At 38.4% G+C, this 17,614-nt stretch overlaps 1 protein-coding gene across 3 annotated transcripts in view; it reads left to right on the forward strand.

Moving 5' to 3' along the window:
• The window catches only part of SORCS2 (sortilin related VPS10 domain containing receptor 2), a 537,400-nt gene that overhangs the window by 291,954 nt on the left and 227,832 nt on the right, over positions 1-17,614 (forward strand). For all 3 annotated transcript variants that reach the window (XM_066548660.1, XM_066548659.1, XM_066548661.1), the window contains exon 3: positions 8,801-8,900. In XM_066548660.1, the coding sequence (XP_066404757.1) occupies positions 8,801-8,900 (100 nt within the window). The remainder of the gene's footprint in view (positions 1-8,800; positions 8,901-17,614) is intronic.

Here is a 17,614-nt window from a genome sequence, read left to right on the forward strand (position 1 = left end):
GCAGCACCCTGAGATGTGTCTCCTCCAATTCCTACCTGCTTCCTGTTGTGTTCTGCATGCTGCCAGCTCAGGCAGCACAGACACTCAGTGATTTTAAACCTCTTAGGAAAACCTGATTTTGTTTAACCATCTGAATGTTTTCATGATTCAGATACATTAATTGTTTGTGGGCAGACATGGATGAGGCAGATGATTGTTTTGACATGGACTGTTTGTGAAGGAGAAGGATTCAAAACAATGCTTTAAAATTCCTTGTAAACGTTTTGTTGTGATGCAATTTCAATAACTTGAAATAATCACTCCTTTGACACTGGGAACATTGGAAATAACATCTTGGATGAACTTGAGTTGCATCTGAGCACTGACCAGCCTCCATCCCGGATGTATACTTGCAGTTTCAGAAAAGCATTCCAGAAAACTCACAACAGGCAACAGTGGGTCTCTGATAACATTTCCAGAGTCTATTTTACTGTATTTACTTGTTTAGGATTTTTATTTGTTTTAAAAATGTCCAGTTACTCCCTTAGTTTTGCCAAGCATTTGGCTTCAGGTGCAGAATAGTATGCTCAAATTACTGACAAAACTTCAGTTGCCTTCATTTACCTTTTTATAAAGTGCTACACCTGGCCATATAGTTCATTTTCCCTCGCACCTCCCCCACAGCAATCATAAAATGGAGATAGCACATCAGCAGCAAAAGCTAAAACTGCTACAATTGGAGTTAAAGAAAAGTTGTGCTTACTGAAGAATGAGTAGAAGACTGTTATAGTTGGCAGAGCCCATTGCTAGAGGAATAGATAATTGCATGTGAATGTGCATATGCAATTTATTAAATTATTATCAGTTCTTTTTTAATTTAATAAATGTTCCTATTTCAACTAGTTCTATCCAGTGATTACAAGAAAATTTGCTGTTCTGGTCAGAAAGCACAAGGCCAAATTCTCTATATATCCCAACATGTTTCTTGCCTTCCAAGAAGCTGCCTGAGAATAAAGTTGTTTCAGAAATATTTCAGCTGTGTTTAGTGGTTTAAATAAAAACCCTGGGCTATGGGAAATGCCTAGCATTTTTCCATGGTGGAAAATTTTAATGTTCCTTGTAAACCTCAAGAAAATATTCTTGAACCATCTCCTTTCCCCAAAGAACACAAGTATGTGAGATAAGAAATAATTCCTTTGTCATTACTCATTTCCCTTCACAACACTCATAAAGGAGAAATCATACTGGAAGTGATGTATGTATGTTTCCACTTCTGGCAATATAGTTAGTAATCATAATTTTGGAAAATTGCATTTTAGCAACAAAGACTTCTTTTTCCTAAACTGAAAAAAAACCCAAACAAAAAAACCCCACAAAACTAAACCCAACCTAATTTTTTTCCAAAGATGCATGTCTAAATAGGTGAAAGGAAGCTAGTATTATGTAGGAAATATTAATTTGTTTTGTAGGTAATAATTGAATAGTTAATTGAATAGTTAATTAAATAGTTAAGTCTCTCAATAGCAAATCTCCCAAATGCTCCATAATACACTCCATTCCTTGCTAATGCAGTGCTGGACTTGCAGCTGCTGAAACAGAATCTATACAGGGCTGTTTCTTATGAGAAACGCCTGCATACTAACTGCTGGTTACACAATACATTGAATTCAGTAAAGAAAGTGTGGTAAGAAATTGATCTTTCCCTATTTCCAACAATTTCATTTTTATTTTTTACTCCCTCATGTAGGTCACCGGAACTGTTTGTGGGAAGGAGCTGTAAATAGCATGACTGAAATGATCCAAGAGCAGGACTTTAAAACTGTTAATTTGACTGTGAATTGTTTCAATAAGTTTGTTTTTAACGGGAACAAATGACTGGGATTGAATGATTGTGGGAGAATTTTTAATTTTCCCCCAAGCAAATTAAAAATTCCCTGTGCCCCTTGAGAGCAGCGTGATCCAGCGCATGCCCCAGCTCTTCCATGGCTGCAAATCTAAAGAAGAAATAACCCAGAGCTTTTGCTTTTTGCAAAAGTAAGACATAACCCTGTCTTGCTGGCGGTGTCTTGTCTGCTTTGTCACTGTGACACTGCTTGTTTCATGCTTGAGTGGATTCATCACAAGTATCTGTGTAGTGCGAGCGTGGCTACAGGCTGTACCTTCCAAGACGTGCTGTCAGCAAGTGCTGTTGTTGGTGATGGAATTAATGCAGCAAGGCAGTAGTTTCAGAATAGGTGTCTAACCTAAACTAACACTTTCTGAGAGGGCAGGAGATGGCTGCAGCTAATAGAAGCTAATGTGATGTTTTGTCAGCCTGTAGAATAGAAAAGCTAATTGTTGCAGCTGTGCAGCAAAGTAATGAGGAGCTTGAAAATGTAACTGATAAGCAGAGTGATTATAGGCTAATGAGCAGGATGTTTGTGGTATATTGAAGGACTAATGAAGGGCTGCAAAAGATAACTGCTATGGAATACAGTGAGATATGCAGAGTGGGAATGTTTAAATACAGCACAGAAAGATATGTAGTAGATACTAAAGACACAATGCTGCTAAACTATTGGAGTTTGAACATGTGTGTGTGTGCATTGTGCAGATGAAGGAATTAACCAAAACCAGTACCTGATAAATGCATGACAGAAGATACTAGTAAGGGAAAAAATGATACTGTACATAAATACATATTGCATAATTCACATATCTCCATCAAGTAACACCCCCATCAGTACAAAGTGCTCTGTTTATCACCATCCATGCTCTCCCATAAGAAAATGTGAGTGGTTCCTGTACTTGTACGAAGTATTGGGTCCAGACAGCTCTGAGACAGGATAGTTCCTGAAAAACATGGAATCAAAACATTTTTTTCAAAGGTAATTGCAACATCAGGGTAGGAGATTGTAGCCTGGCATGCCAGTCTGGGGCCCAGTCAGGCTTGGTACCGTGTGGTGTCAGAGGACCCGGCTGTGTGCATTGCAAAATAAGGCCATGTCTTATTTGTCACTCTGATATTAGCAGCCAGAGCTCCTGAGGAGAGATCTGACTCCCTAAAGTCACCTGCCATGGTAATCCTGGCTTTTATTGTTGGCTACAGAGGACTGGTTTTCCTTCTGCTGTGGCCAGTTGAATTCGATATGTTTAATGCTTTGAATAAAAGCCCAGTTCTAGAACATGCAATGTTTATGATCCTCCTTAAGTCTTCACTTGATGCAAATGCAGTCTTTTGGGCTCTTTTATTTTTTTTCCCCATGGAATTTTTTAGGTCAGCAATTTACAATCATGAATACCTGTAATTATTGGCAGAAGTCTTTATAACTGTATGAATGCAAAGTTGCACCATGTCCTGTACACAGCAGGGCATTATGGAACAGGTCACTTCACTGTTGGGATTACCAACAGCTCTTAAAAATCTGTGTTATCAGATATGTGATCAATATATGATATCAATAATTGATAAGCGAAAACAGGACATGTTAATCTCTAGTGGTTTTGGGAAAAGTAGGTAAACCCTCTATTGCCTAAATACGAAGTTGCTAAAATATTTTATGTTCCCTCTAGCCTATGCCATTGATTCTTTAGTGTAAAACTGGATTAAGGAAGAAGAATTTCTATATTTTTGGTTTTGGGAGGGAAAATGTATAATGTCCAAAAGGCTCAATTTTCTGGAAAGTAGAGAAAGAGGCATTTCCAAAAAGTACTCCAGCAAAGCTGATAGCTGATTATTAATCTGTTAATTAGATTGCTGGGTGTTAATTGGATTGCTAGGAGTCCTATACTTCTACAGTCTTTGAAGAAACTTTCAGCCACATGAATTCCTCAATATATGAATTGGGTGTTGGAATTCAATGTTACAATGTGTTTGTTCTCTGAAGAAAGGCTTTGGGGCTTTTGAGGTTTTGGGTTTTGTTTGAAAGGATTTTATGAGGCTAACCAAAGCCTCTGCAATTTCCACATTGGACATGTAAAAAGCTTTGAAGGCTTCTGTGCTGTTTAAGTGAAGATGATGAGTTAGTTTTCCACTTCTTTAATGATGTTCCTCTGGTTTCTTCCCTTTCAGTACACTTGTCCTGGTATTTGTTGCTGGAACCTCTGATGTGTCTGTTTTAGATACTCCATCAGCCAGTTCCTCATTACTCTGCTGTAGTTATCTATTTTCCTTACACACATTTGAGGTGTAGTCGACAGCGTTGTCTCTATTATTCAGGTGAGGGACCAGAGCACAAAGGAAATCCTGCTGTTAGATCTAAGTCTGTCCCCGAGCAAGAATCTAAAATAATTTATCCTGTATTTTAAAAGTTCATGCTGTAAATCTTGGACTGTTCTGCTGACTGAAAGGAGGGGAAGGTGGGAAGACAACATTTGCAATAGAGTCTGGAAGAAAATTAAGTGGGAAGCAGTCGAGTGAGTTTTATGTACAGATCCATTCTTCCTTGATTCTCTAATGTGCATCTCAATTGAATCTTTTTTCCAACAATTTCCCAATTATCTAAACCAGCAGATCTTTTTATTCTTTTCTTTCAAATAGACATTTTTTTTAGTTTCACCAGTTTAGTGGTCCAAGAGTCATTTGAAACCTCTTCATTGTTGTCTTCCAAGATTTTATGTTAATGGAGCTTGTACAATATGACTCATTTGACTAGAATGAATCTTGAGTTAGTCTTCAAGAAGAAAAAGTAGAGGAAATCTGATGAACATGTGTGTTAAGTGTTCCAACCATTCTCTTTCGAGTGTCTCTTCAATTCATTACAAAAAGAAAGGAAGGAAGCATTTTTTTTTTTGCAGTTTATGTGTTCTTTGAGTATTACATTTGATTTGGGAATGCAATTTTCATCTCTAAGAATCTTCATTAACATTTTATTATACTAAATTTTATTTTTTCTTATATATTTTTAAATATCTACTTGTAAATAAAACCTGGAAAAACAACTAACAATGAGCAATGTTCAATCATAGGTGTGAGTTACAGGAGAGAGCTTTATAATGGTAGTGAAGTTCAGAAAGGCAGACATTTGGTTCATGTCTCTTTCGGTATCTGCTAAATTTCTTCTTCTTTCTCAAAATTTCTTTTGGAAGATATCCAGATCCAATGTTTAGGTACAGTTCCAAATTATGTTAGACACAGGTTTATTTTACCTCAAATCTAAAAAAAGTTACATGTTTGAGGATGAGGCCTAAATTTGTAGAGAGCTTAGGGGCTTTGGGAGTTTTATTTCATGAGGGTACATTTCTTTACCACTTGGACGTTTTCCCACCTATTTTTTTGAGCTCACAATATTAAGCTAAAAAGAGCTGATTATGTCTGTGCTGTAATATCACTGTATGATTTTGAGGACTCTTATCTGAACATGCTGTTCTTACAGTGAGAACTGATTTTTTCCATAAAGGGAAAAGAAAAAAAAAAGGCTAAGACATATTACAGCAGAATTATGTACATGACTTCAAAAAAGCCACAAACTGCCTGGCTCAGGTTGTGTGATGTCTGCATCAGTATGTGAGTAATCATGTTGTCCCACCATCCAATGGTTCTGTCACCTGAGTACTGGATGATGTGTATCCTGTGAATCCTCCACTAAGTTTTGCTCAATGAAGAAACACCCTTGTAATCTGTAGCCTGTAGAGCACAGATGGATACACAGCAGCAGGAAGCAGCCTGAGTATAGCTTGCTGTTTCCCCTACAATGTGTTACATAAAGGCAAAATTCTGATTAACTGTGTCCAGATCACTTAGAGCTGCAGGTCAGGCCCTTCTTTACCAAGGCAGTCTGTACACATCTTGCTCCAGTTTATGGAGTTCTGCTGTTGTGCTGCCACTTCAAATAAACCATGGTATAGGAGGAAGCTTTACTCTTCTCATCAGGTACATGTGTGTCCTCTTTCCATTAAAACCATAAAGGGCTCCTCCTCTCCTTAATTTTGTACAAGTACAAATATATGTTTAAATATATATTGAAATACGTGTGCACTGGGATTATAGAATTCATCCTCCCCAACTGTCTGTAGCTTAGTAATGCAATTAAAGGATATTCTGCTCTAGCTGCGTGCTTCAAAATGTTAGTTCTTTATATATGCAGTCAGGAACTTTGAAGTTATATTTTAAGTGAAAAAGTTGAGGTGACCTGTTTTCTCTGGATTATAGTAGATTTGGAAAACCCATTATTTTTCACAGTGCCCCCCTTGAATGATGCCCTTGAACTATGTCCTCTTGTGGATGAATGTCTCAAAGAATAGCTGGCATTCCTGGGCTCTCTCAAGTCTGGGGTATAGTAAAAAAGATTTGGAAGCCAGAATACATTCTGATTCCATAGATCCATAGGTCTTCTTCCAATCATGTTTTTCCTGTTTAGGCATGGTGTACTTTTCAGGACATACAGTTGCCTATTTTCTCAGGCTGGAACTGGATTTCTTTTTTCCCTTGAGATTGCTAATTTTTACCTGAAAAATTTTTTTTTTTGACTGTATAGTTTTATTACATTTGTCTGAAACTGAAAACACAGTACTTAGAGCTCTCTTGTTAAAACTTTATTCATTTTTTGCATTCTATCTATAAGTCATGAGAATTAGAAGGGAAAGTTTTGGACTAGAACTTTTTATCTTGGAACTTGCTTATCTTTTTTGGGCTTCCTGCCTGTACTCTTTTCACACATTGACAGAGTTGCCATGGTGTCCCTCGCATGGTGTCACTCTCCAGTGGTCCCATTGTATTAATCCTGAAACTGCCTCTTCAAAGTAAATTGAATCATCTTTAAGGTTCAGAGAATTATTTCAGGATGTTATTACTGGGCTAGCCACTGACCTGATAATCTTCCCTCAAAGAGAATAGACTAGGTTATGTTTCCATTATACATACTTGTTCTGCATGGTTTCAATACATCTATCTGAAGTTGATATTTTAAGTCTTTGCTGTAATTTCTTTCTGTCAAATACCACTGGTAAATTAGGTTTAGCACTGTCCATCCTATTCCCCTTAGAATTTTAATTAGTTCTGTGCTGAACACCCAGTAGTACACTGCAGTTTTATGTGTTTGATATCTACATATTTATTTGTCAAAATCGAATTGCCATGATTCGGTTAATTCTCTAATATGTTGCTGTATATCTGCAGAGAAGGCAACATTGTGGTGGAAAAATATCCCAGATCAAATCCATTCAGATAACACAAAAAAATGGCTAAACTCCCAGCTTTAGTCTGGAGGATGGCCTGGGTGTCATAGTGTTATGGCCAGCTGTTTTTTTTTAATTGGTGGAGAAGGAAGAAAAGCAAGGTAAATATGAACCTTTCTAGGTATTCCTTAGGACCTGTTCCAGGCATATCTCTGTCTGCCCACTATGCCTGCTGATGCCAAAGACAGAAAGCTGCTCCATGGCAGCAGCTGAAAGTTCCTGTATCTTGTGGAAAGCTGGATTGGTGAAAGCACAGAAGGCCCCCCTGGCTTCATACAACATGCCCTCCAACTTCAGTGACATTCTGGGTGGCACTGGGACATAGGTGGGATGCTCATGGTGGCTTTCTGTGGGCACCAGCCGTTCAGGGAATAACCTGCCTCACATGGCTTGGAGGAGACCTCTGGCAGTGGGCTACTTCTCAGGGTGTACACACTCAGCCAGGGATTTGGTTCTTTGTTCTCTCTCACTGTACTCAGTCATGCTCCCACAAACTTCAGCAGTGACTGCCCTGGGTGAGGAGCATGAGGCAGCAGAGCCTGCTGGGGAGCAATGAATGTGGTAGAAAGGAACTGTTGGGCAGAAATCACTGCTCAGGCAGTGCAGTGTCACACTGGGTGGGACAGTCTTGTCATGGTTCTCTTGACATGAGAGCTTTTGAGTGCTCTCAGTTGTTTGAATGATGCAGAGTTAAGGCAGGGTACCTTCAGCCCTGTTTGTTATTCCAGGGAGAGAAAAGGGTGTATAGAGTGGAAGTCCTCACACCAACTCTGTCCTAGGGAGTGCTTCTTGGTGAAGAAGGGACAAGTGCCTTAGATGTGTCTGAGTCCCTTCCCAAATGCAAGATTAATAACTGTAAATATGGAGAGGGCATATGGTTTGATCCTAAACAGAACAAGCAAGATTTCATCCAAACTGATTTAAATTTGGGTGTGACTTGCTCTGACTTTTCTTTATATTAACATTGTACTTGTCCATTCTTTTTATAATTGAAATTGGCAATACAATTGCAGAGCATGGATGCCATTTTTCACTGGCAGCTTTTCAGAAGTATGGAACAACTCTGCAGAGTGCCTACATTTGAAATACTCATGAAGATGTCTGTGTGACGTACTGATGGCCAAATACTGACTTTCCTTGTTTTAATTCAAAATTCAGCGATCCTCTGAAAAAGACCTGGAGGAGTGGATGGGATACCTTTATTCAATACTAATTCTGCTAGAGGTCTAATGTGAATCTTCGAGATCTTGGGCCAAATTCTTCTCTTAAGCAACAGCAAGCTCTGAAGTCAACTCTTCTTTTTCTGCACAGCTGAGGAGATGCTTGCCAATGAGCCTGTGCTCATCATAGGTCTTTTTTCCCACTTTGTGGGTGGTGATGGAAAGGTGTACATGTCAGGCTTCTGTCACTGCACAGAAAAAAATAAGCTAACACTGCAGAGAACTTCAAAGTACAGACAGAACTAGGCATTTTTTTCAAACCTAGAATTTAGTTTTCTTCATAGTAGTGGGTTTCTTTTAGTAGCTAATGAACACTGAAAAGAACAAAAGGATGGCAGAGAAGCATTGAAAATGGGCTGTTAGTGCACAGAGAGAGGTTTTCTTTGCAGAGTTTCAATGCTGAAGCCTTTAGAAAAGAGCACTTACAGATGTTTGATTTCTTTCAGGTCTTCAGATTTTGGGACATTATACACAAAGTTGAATCTACAGCCCGGGATTGCCACTGTTATTGACAATTTCTACATTTGTTCCACCAACAAAAAGAAGGTATGTGGCAAAAAACCCTTTTTGTAGTGCAGGTGAGATTCTGGAACTATGTAAAGAGTGTTTTACAGGTTTTCACAATATAGGAAACTGATTTTCCTGATGGTGAAGATCACCTTTGGTGCATTTGTGACATACAGAAGTGGGATATTTATTGTTCCTGAATAGAACAGACAGAAAAAAAAATTACCTTGATGGACATGGGAACCTTATGAGATCATTGACTCATATGACTCCTGGAAATCAAACTTTCATAGTGCAAATGAAAAATGAAATTCTGTAGGTTTTCACACATCCCAATGGATTCTGGGACTAACATTCAAACTCTTAATCTTTAATGCACAAGGTTCTTTACATGTTCCTTAATATAAAGTATAGGGATTGGGCAGGCTGTCATTGATAATGATGTTTATCCTGTGTAGAACCTTAATTAAATAAATTTTAAAAACCCCTCCCCATGAAGCTTTCTTAAGAAATGTTCCTGCATCATTACTAAGAAACAAAACACTGTTCCTGGAACCTGGAAAGGTTAAGTGGACTTCATAAGTGGGAGCAAAATCGACCCACTGAGTGTATTTACAGTGGATGTTATATTAGAAGCAAAGGAACAATGATTATGGGAAAAAAATCACAGTAACAGCCCTTTTATGTCTTAGAAGTGCCTGTGATTTAAATGGCAAGAATTGTGAAGTGCAATGTGAAACATAAGCACAGTGGGTCTTTCATGAAATAAGAATTTTCTCTTGATAAGGGCCTTTTAAATCCAGTGTAATACAGAAACACTGATTTCCAGTAGAGGCCTCTGATTGGAAGAACAATGTTTGTTTTGTTTGTCTGTCTGTTTTGCTTAATCAAAAATCAGTGGAACGCAGTAAGGCTGCCTTGATGATTAAGTACATATTGTATTTCCCAAGCTGTGCTATGTCTGAAATTGGTAATATATTTTTAATCTACTGAGAAGCCAGAAAGTATTATTTTGTTTCTTAAAGTGGAACTGCCAACAAGCACGAAGTTGCTTCAGATTATGTGTTTCAGATATACAATCTACTGGTGGTTTCAAGTCCAAAAGAATAAAACCAAAAATCTTTACCCATCTCAGTTTCTGGAATAAAAGCTAGAAGGATGAAATGGATTGAGAGCCCCATGGAGGATCTATCCCAGCTCATTCAGTTACAATATCAAAGCCTGCCCAAGCACAAGGATTCAGCGACAATATGATTGTGCCATTTGTGTGAAAAAATAAACAGCAGTAATACCACTGCCTAATTTCAGGCCTGAAAGACATACCAGTGTTCACAAGAACCCTCATCTTAATCCTGTCTAAGAAAAACCTATATTCTACTGAATTTCACAAGTTGAAGTTCTTAGAGATACAAACCCCACTTAGTAAGCTAATATGTTATTGAAAGCCACCTGATACAGAAAGTACCTTTGAGTCAATATAAATACACGATTTTTATGTGAATATTTGCTTCTATGAAGGTGTTGTTTGTTAGTATACAAACAACAAAACCAGCAGAGCAGAAAGGATTTCTAGAGCCTTTAAATGATGCCAGAGGGAGATATATTAATACATGGAAATATACATACATGCATATATGGTACAAAAATGATAAAAGCAGTGGGGTTGCATGCTTTAGCCAGCCGCTTCAGACTATTGGAGTCACCTGTGGAAGGTAAGAGGGAAGTCTTCATGCTTTAAGATCTTCATGCTGTAAGTCTGCTGCAATGGGAAATTTTAGGTGCTGGACCCTTTGATTAGGGCATTAAGAGCAAGACTAAGTTGATCTCACACAAGTTATTTGGGATGATGGAGGAACATATCTGTGGAGGGATAGAATGTAAGAAAATAAAAATAGTGCAGAAGGTAGTGTCACGCCTGAGGAGTTGCAGCTGTACCAATCACCAAAGATTAGGAACAGGCCTGCCCTTGATAGGCCACAGCTGTGTCCAATAAGAAGAGGAGTGCTAGAAAAGAGTGGGTTAGCTGGGTGAGGAGGGAGTTGGAGTTTGTTGGCTGTGCCCTGAAGCAAGTTGGAGGTTGTTGGCTGTGCTGTGAGCAGATGCCCATGAGAAATCACTGAAAAGATACAGAACTTTTGAAATGAGATGAAAACACGTATCTCCCTGTCTGTCTCTTTCAGCACAGTTGTGCTGGGGTGGAATAGGATATTTAGAACTCTGATTCCCTTTTTCATAGGGGAACAGAAGCTTCAGGGTTTTACTTGTTCTTGATGTTACTTCAGATCATTATGTGTGGGTTTTCTTCAACCAGTTCCCATCTTTTAAAATGTGCTGAAAATGGAAACTGGACTGCCTATACTGGAACTGAGCATGCACTTTAAATTTAAAGCATAAGTACTCCCATGCTACCACTTAGCATTTAGTGACTGGGAAAATATATGAAAGCAAAGATAAAATACATTTATGGGGATTTTTAATACTTCATATAGTAAAAAATGTTCTATTTCTTCATTTCATTTAGCCATTGTAGTCCTCATTTGTGGAAGAAGAGATTCTGCACATTTAAAGCTCATCATTCCCACCTCAGTGTCATCAGGGCACTAACTACATCTGATTTAAGTTCTATAGAATTAGGTAACCGGTCCAGCTCTCTCCCTCTACAATAAAAAAAAAATCCAAAAACCAAACAAAAAAAAGGCAAAAACAAAAACCCAAACAAACAAAAACCAAGCAAACAAAAACACCAAAGGAGAAATATGGGTATCTCCAGACAGTTCATACTGTTAAAATCATAGTTCTTTATAAGAGTTCCATGAGAATAAGGTTGAATTATCTTGTGGCGGTCTCTGTAACTGACTTTGTGACTGTTGTGGGTTTGAACAGAATCAAACTGTGGCTTCCTACAAAGACATATAAAGAGATGGGTCATGGTTTAACCCATGACAATGGTTAAACCATGGCAATTAAGCCATAGTTTAACCCCAGATGACAATTAAGTACCACAGTGCTCTTGGCTCATTTCATCCACCAGTTCCCTCAGGGCTTGTGGATTCCTCTCATCAAGTCCCATGGACCTGTGCACCTTCAGGTTCCTTAGATGGTCTCAAACCTGTCCTCCTCTACCATGGCAAGTTCTTCATTCTTCCAGTCCCAGCCTTTGCCATCTTTGATTTGGGTGGTGTGACTAGAGATCTCATGGGCCAAGAAACAAACATGAAGTGGGAGATTGTTTGTTTTGAAATGCAATTAAATTAAATATCTGCTGGAAGGCTCCAGTCTAGCTCTTGGGCTGACATCATTTTTACAGTTCATAGCTTCCAGTATACCAGCTCCTGGAGTGGCTTAGGCTTTCACTCAACTTGCCTCCACTCTGTGAACTGCAATCATACCAGACAGAGCAAGGGAATTCTAAATGAGCTTTATACAGTAAGTGTGAAATTGTTCTGGAAATTTTCTGTGAATGACTCTAATTTTCATTTTCTTAAGATGTATTGAAAATAATGCAGTTGATGAAGTGCATTAACAAAAAGTACAACGGCATCATTTTCACATAGTACTATATGGAAAAAGGATTGTATAAGGTAAAGTATAGGAATGTTGGGGACTGAATAAGCTGGAGGAAGCACGGAAATCATCTCTAAAACCCCACTACATTCATTCAAAAAGTGGCACATTCCATTTTGCTTTGGAAATGTGTCATAGCCTTCTATGAACAAGCTGTGGTGAGTACTGTAGGCTTAAATTAAGAATCTGGAAGGAGTTGTAGCAAGGTCATGTCTACACAATCTTTTGACAGTTGAGGTAAATTCATTCATTCTGTGTCTTTTTCTGTCTGAAAGCAGCAAAATTCAAATACAGAAATTGTGTTGCTGCAGTTACCAGAGGACTCAAGCTATGAAACCCAGTTTTGACAAGAAATGCTGGCAAATCTCTGAGGTTAGAGCTTTAGAGGGCTTTGTTGGTTGCTCTGAATGGACTTTTCTGATGAAATGATGGGATGTAGGTGTGAACTGTGGCTGTATTGTTTGTGAGGCAGATTTGAATTGCAGTCAGCCAGCTGCACAAGTAGAAAACATTTTGACCTACCTGCAAATGACTAAGTAGGATCAAAGATCATCACCCTAAATGCTATGAAACAGCAGAGTGACAGGAAAGGTCACACTCTAATTAAGAGTTTATGCTTCCTAAGGATGCATTAATCCTTGGTTTGCATTCTGTCTGGTTTTAGTGTAGTATAAACCAGCTGCTAAAGACACTGATATGGTTTTGGAAAGCTGTAGACTTGTGTAGGGGTGTTCTGCTATCTGAGCACTCTGATGCTAACGTCTCCATTTGAAAAACTTTTTTATTTATCTGTGTCATAAAATAGCCTTTCCCTATGCAGTCTTGAAGGGTTGTGCAGTGATAAGGTATGTCCCTGCACTTTAAACAACAGAATTTATGTAATTATCTCCTTTTCAGTAATTAGCACGTGCTGATAGCATCAAATGGTGCAGGAAATCCATCATGTACCACGTGCAGGAAATAATTTGCTTTGTGTTCTCCATTTCCAAACCAATGTTTTAATTCTGACTTGGAAGTGTGATGTGTGTGGCTTATTGATACGGGATTAAGGCTTCTATAGTGTCAATCTGGAATCAGGTGAACAAAGTAAATTCTTTCTACAGAAGAAAAAAGTTAGCACAATTTAATTTCACTCGGCTAAATTATCAATAAAATATTTAACTTTTTGGGGGGCATATATGCTGTTGGATGTGGAAATTGCATATTTTATTTTATGTAGTGTTGCTGGGGAGGAGTTGAATGAACACACTGATTTTTTTTTTTCCCCCCTCACATTCAGTGCATATTTTAATTTTAATTCATGCTAATGCAATTGGTGCATCCATCCTTCCATTTATATGCTCTTGGAAAACATGCAGCTAAGCAGTTTATATTCAGGCTTTTAATATTAAGAGAAAACAAGTATTGATTGTGATACACTATCTTATTAGTTAAATGAGTTGAACACTTACATTTCCCAGCTGTCACAATAACCAATAATTACATCTTTTTTTCCAAAATGAAAGACAAGGTGACAAGCATATTCTTGCTTGCCAAACAAGGCAGAACACTTAAGATAGTAATAAGGATATAGACTTTTTTATAAACTATTTTTACTCCTGATAATTTAAATAGTATGAATTATACTTTGCAGAAGAGTATTTGCCAGAATTATAAAAGCACTTCCCAAGATGCAGTTGTTTTGAACAATGTTTGTAAGCACTTGCAGGTAAATGCAGTCTTACATAATTTTGACATTTGTCTTTCAGAGCAGAACAATTGGTTGTGGAATTTGTCAAAATGCAGTCTGACTACATTCACTTGTAAGGAATAATTCTACTCAAGTATCAGTTTCCTTAGAGACCATGCCAGAATATCTGCAAATATAGAGAGCAGAATTATCTTACACTTTTACTAGTAGTCAGGTAAGGGAAATTCCTTTCAATAAGATGAGTAGTTACTTGAGGAACATTTCCCTGTGAAATTACAGAATATGAGTTTGTATGTTGAGATCTCTACCATGGTGTATTCTTGCCTTATAAGCAGTGTCACCATTCCATTTTATTCCAGTGATGCACCAGCAGGGCACTAATGTGACCTGACTGCATTGGTTTGCTTAAGGCTTAAGTCCATGACTGTTCAGTTTGTCTTCAGGTATCTAGATACTACCGGAAATATGCCCAATAATTGACTTTTTTCCCCCCCCACCCACACTTTGCTTGTTGGTAGATTGCTGTGAGAGGCAGTCCTGGGCAGAAATCCCAGATTTTATTCACACACAATTGATGAGCAGTTGCTTTGTTGACAACCCCGAAGCTGGTAAATGCAACTGGAACTCAATAGGTTAAAACAGTCAGAGCTTTCACTGAGCTGTTAGCTGCAGTCACAGCCCACAGCAGAGGTTCATGCAGCACTACCAAGCCCATGACATATATGGGGAGGATTTGATGGATGCTGTTTGATGGGGTGTGACTATGTATATGTGGAAAAAATAGGATAAAGCTTTGAGAAACAGAGTGGAACTGTTGAAAATTAAAGGTGTGGATGAAACAATGATTTGGGATCTGGCTATTAAAGAAGTATTGGAGTTATTTACTGGCTAAATGGAGGGTTAGGAGCCATAGCTTTCCAGCTGGACTGATTTCTGCTGTGGTTGAGAAACCAAGGCTTTTTCACAGTTTGTATGTAAACAGGGCTGCATAAAAAAATATGTAACTCCTATGTCATTGTCATGTTCTAACTCCTTGTAACCCTTTCAATAAGTGTAAGTAGGAGCAAGTGTTACTGCTCTATTTGAGAATACCCTTTCTCCTAACCAGTAGATTATGAATGTATTTTCCTACAGTGTGACAGAGAAAGGTTTAGTTTTGTTTCCATCAAAACTCTTTCTGTGCATTTCTCCATGTTGTTCTTGTATGTGCAGAGCTAGAAGGAATCCCCAGCTCTGGTTGATCATCACAGGTTTGTCTTTGAATACCCTTTTGAATGCAGGTCTACTAAAACATTGAACCATGCGAGCTGAAGGTGCCTCTGAAGTTTTTGTCTCAATTCTACTCTCTTGGAGCCAATAAATATTCTACAGTCCAGTACCTGAAGTACACTGTCTTTAAAGGCTGCAATTGATATTAAAAAAAAAAAAAGAAAGAAAGAAAACTGCCCACAAAAGTCAGCCAAGCCAACAAACTGGCTAACAATACAAGTGAACAGCAGAATGCCATGACCATGTAGGTTTCCCACAGCATGTAGGTATGTAGGATAATTGCTCATCAAGGTAGAGGGTGTGTGAGCTAAATGGCTGCATGCTTGAACATTCTGTGTTATTATTCTATCCTAGAATTCATTTGATGCTTAGAGATCTCAATTTAAGTTTTTGAGACTGACCTTCCACTGTGATTTTGTAGCCTAATGCGCAACTTTTGCAATCTTTTGTGCTCAGGCATACAATTATTCTGAGGAAAAATAGGCCTGTCTTTACAGTGTGCTCATTATAGATGCTTTTGTTCTGTTTTTATGAATATCCTGTCTAAAACTCATTAGTCATAAAAGCACACCAACAACTACCAAAAAGACGTAATGTTAAATTAAGTTTACTGTAGTGAAGCCAAAAATAAAATGACTAGTTGGTGGGAGTACAACATAAAAAAGATTTATGTGAAAATGGAAAAGACCTCTGAGCAACTGTTAAGAGACCATTGTGCATATGATTCTGCTCTTGAGAGACATCTATTTCCCTCCCAGTAATTCTGGAAAGAGAAGGATTCCAAGCATCGTATTTTCAGCAAGGCTTTATTTGCTCTTATGGTGAGCAGCGGTCATTGCTTGGAGAAATAGGAGCAGTCAATCAAGAGCATGCAGCAGAAAGCAGGTCTGAAGCTGCCCTCAGCACCTGGGGGAGGGCGTGCTGCTGAGGGGTGGCTGGTCAGAGGGAATGGCAATGCACAATATTCCGTGCCAGGGGGGGTTTAAGATCTGAGACTTTGATTTGCTATGTTTAAAAATAAGGGTAAATTAAATTTTTGCAAAATTTAGACCAGGTAGTTATTTCAGGCTCATTATTTTAAAATGTAGATTCTTAGGCCCAATTCAAAATTTGAGCCATATGCCAGAGAAAAATGTAGAGGGAGTGGGAGGTGTGGATTTGATGTGCAGGACACCAGGCAAGTCGTGTGTTTCCCTTGTCCAGCCTGCCCATGTACTTATTGACCTGAAAGTACTTTTGAAATCCTTCTCTGCTTGAGATAACTAAGGGGAAAAAAAAAAACCCCGAAATAATCAACCACAACTATCTGCAGTAGATCTCTAGACCTGAGTGGGACCTGAATGAGGCTTTTCTCTGTCATGGCAGAGAATTTAATGTGTCCTAGCAAAAGCTGCAAATGTCTTCTAATCAATAATTATGAGTACCATAAACATATTTTTTTTTTAAGCTATACATTTCCACGCAAATATCATCCTGGAAGAATTTCTGATGCAATATGGAACTTGCAGAATTAAATATAACAAGGAGGCAAATCTTAATATATGGGATAGTGTCCGAAGGAGAAGGTGTCCACATGAAGAGTGAATAGAAAGTTACTCAATCTGTGTGAATTCTGTCACAGGTAAAACAAAAAAGGAAGATGTGCTGAATCTTAACAAGATGAAATGGGAGAAAAGAGAGAAAAGATAACTAAAAATAGGAAATGGTAAAGGATTGGTAACAAGCCTCTTAATGTACTCAGTAAGTATTTAGCTGGTCACCAAATCTGCTTGCATGAAATGGGTACAGGTAAATCTATAGAACAGAGTCAGGTTTGTGTTGAACTGGCATAGGCAAGGTTTTTGTTACTGATTTAGATTATTTATATAAATTTCAATACTCTTGTATATTGAGATTACTTTTGTCTAATTATTTACTGAACATCCCAACATGCCAAGAGGCTGTATCATGTTCCCCATGTTGCAGAAGGGAAGAAATTTGGAACTCTTTCATCTTAACTCAGAGCCTAACAGCAGGAACCAGGAGGTCTGTGCTAAGGAGATGATGTGAAAACTGCCAAACTGTATTTGACAAGAGATGAGTACCATTCAGGAGGTCTGCAAGGACTGTGAGCAGTAGGTGTATTCCCCACACAGCCCCAAGAAAATAATGGTGTAGTGTGGCTGAAACATATTCATCATGCTTGCTGATGGATTGTCTGCATCTCCTGGAGCCCTGTGTGTTTCCTTCT

Source organism: Molothrus aeneus, chromosome 4, assembly GCF_037042795.1.
Source record: "Molothrus aeneus isolate 106 chromosome 4, BPBGC_Maene_1.0, whole genome shotgun sequence".
NCBI classification, from domain to species: domain Eukaryota; kingdom Metazoa; phylum Chordata; class Aves; order Passeriformes; family Icteridae; genus Molothrus; species Molothrus aeneus.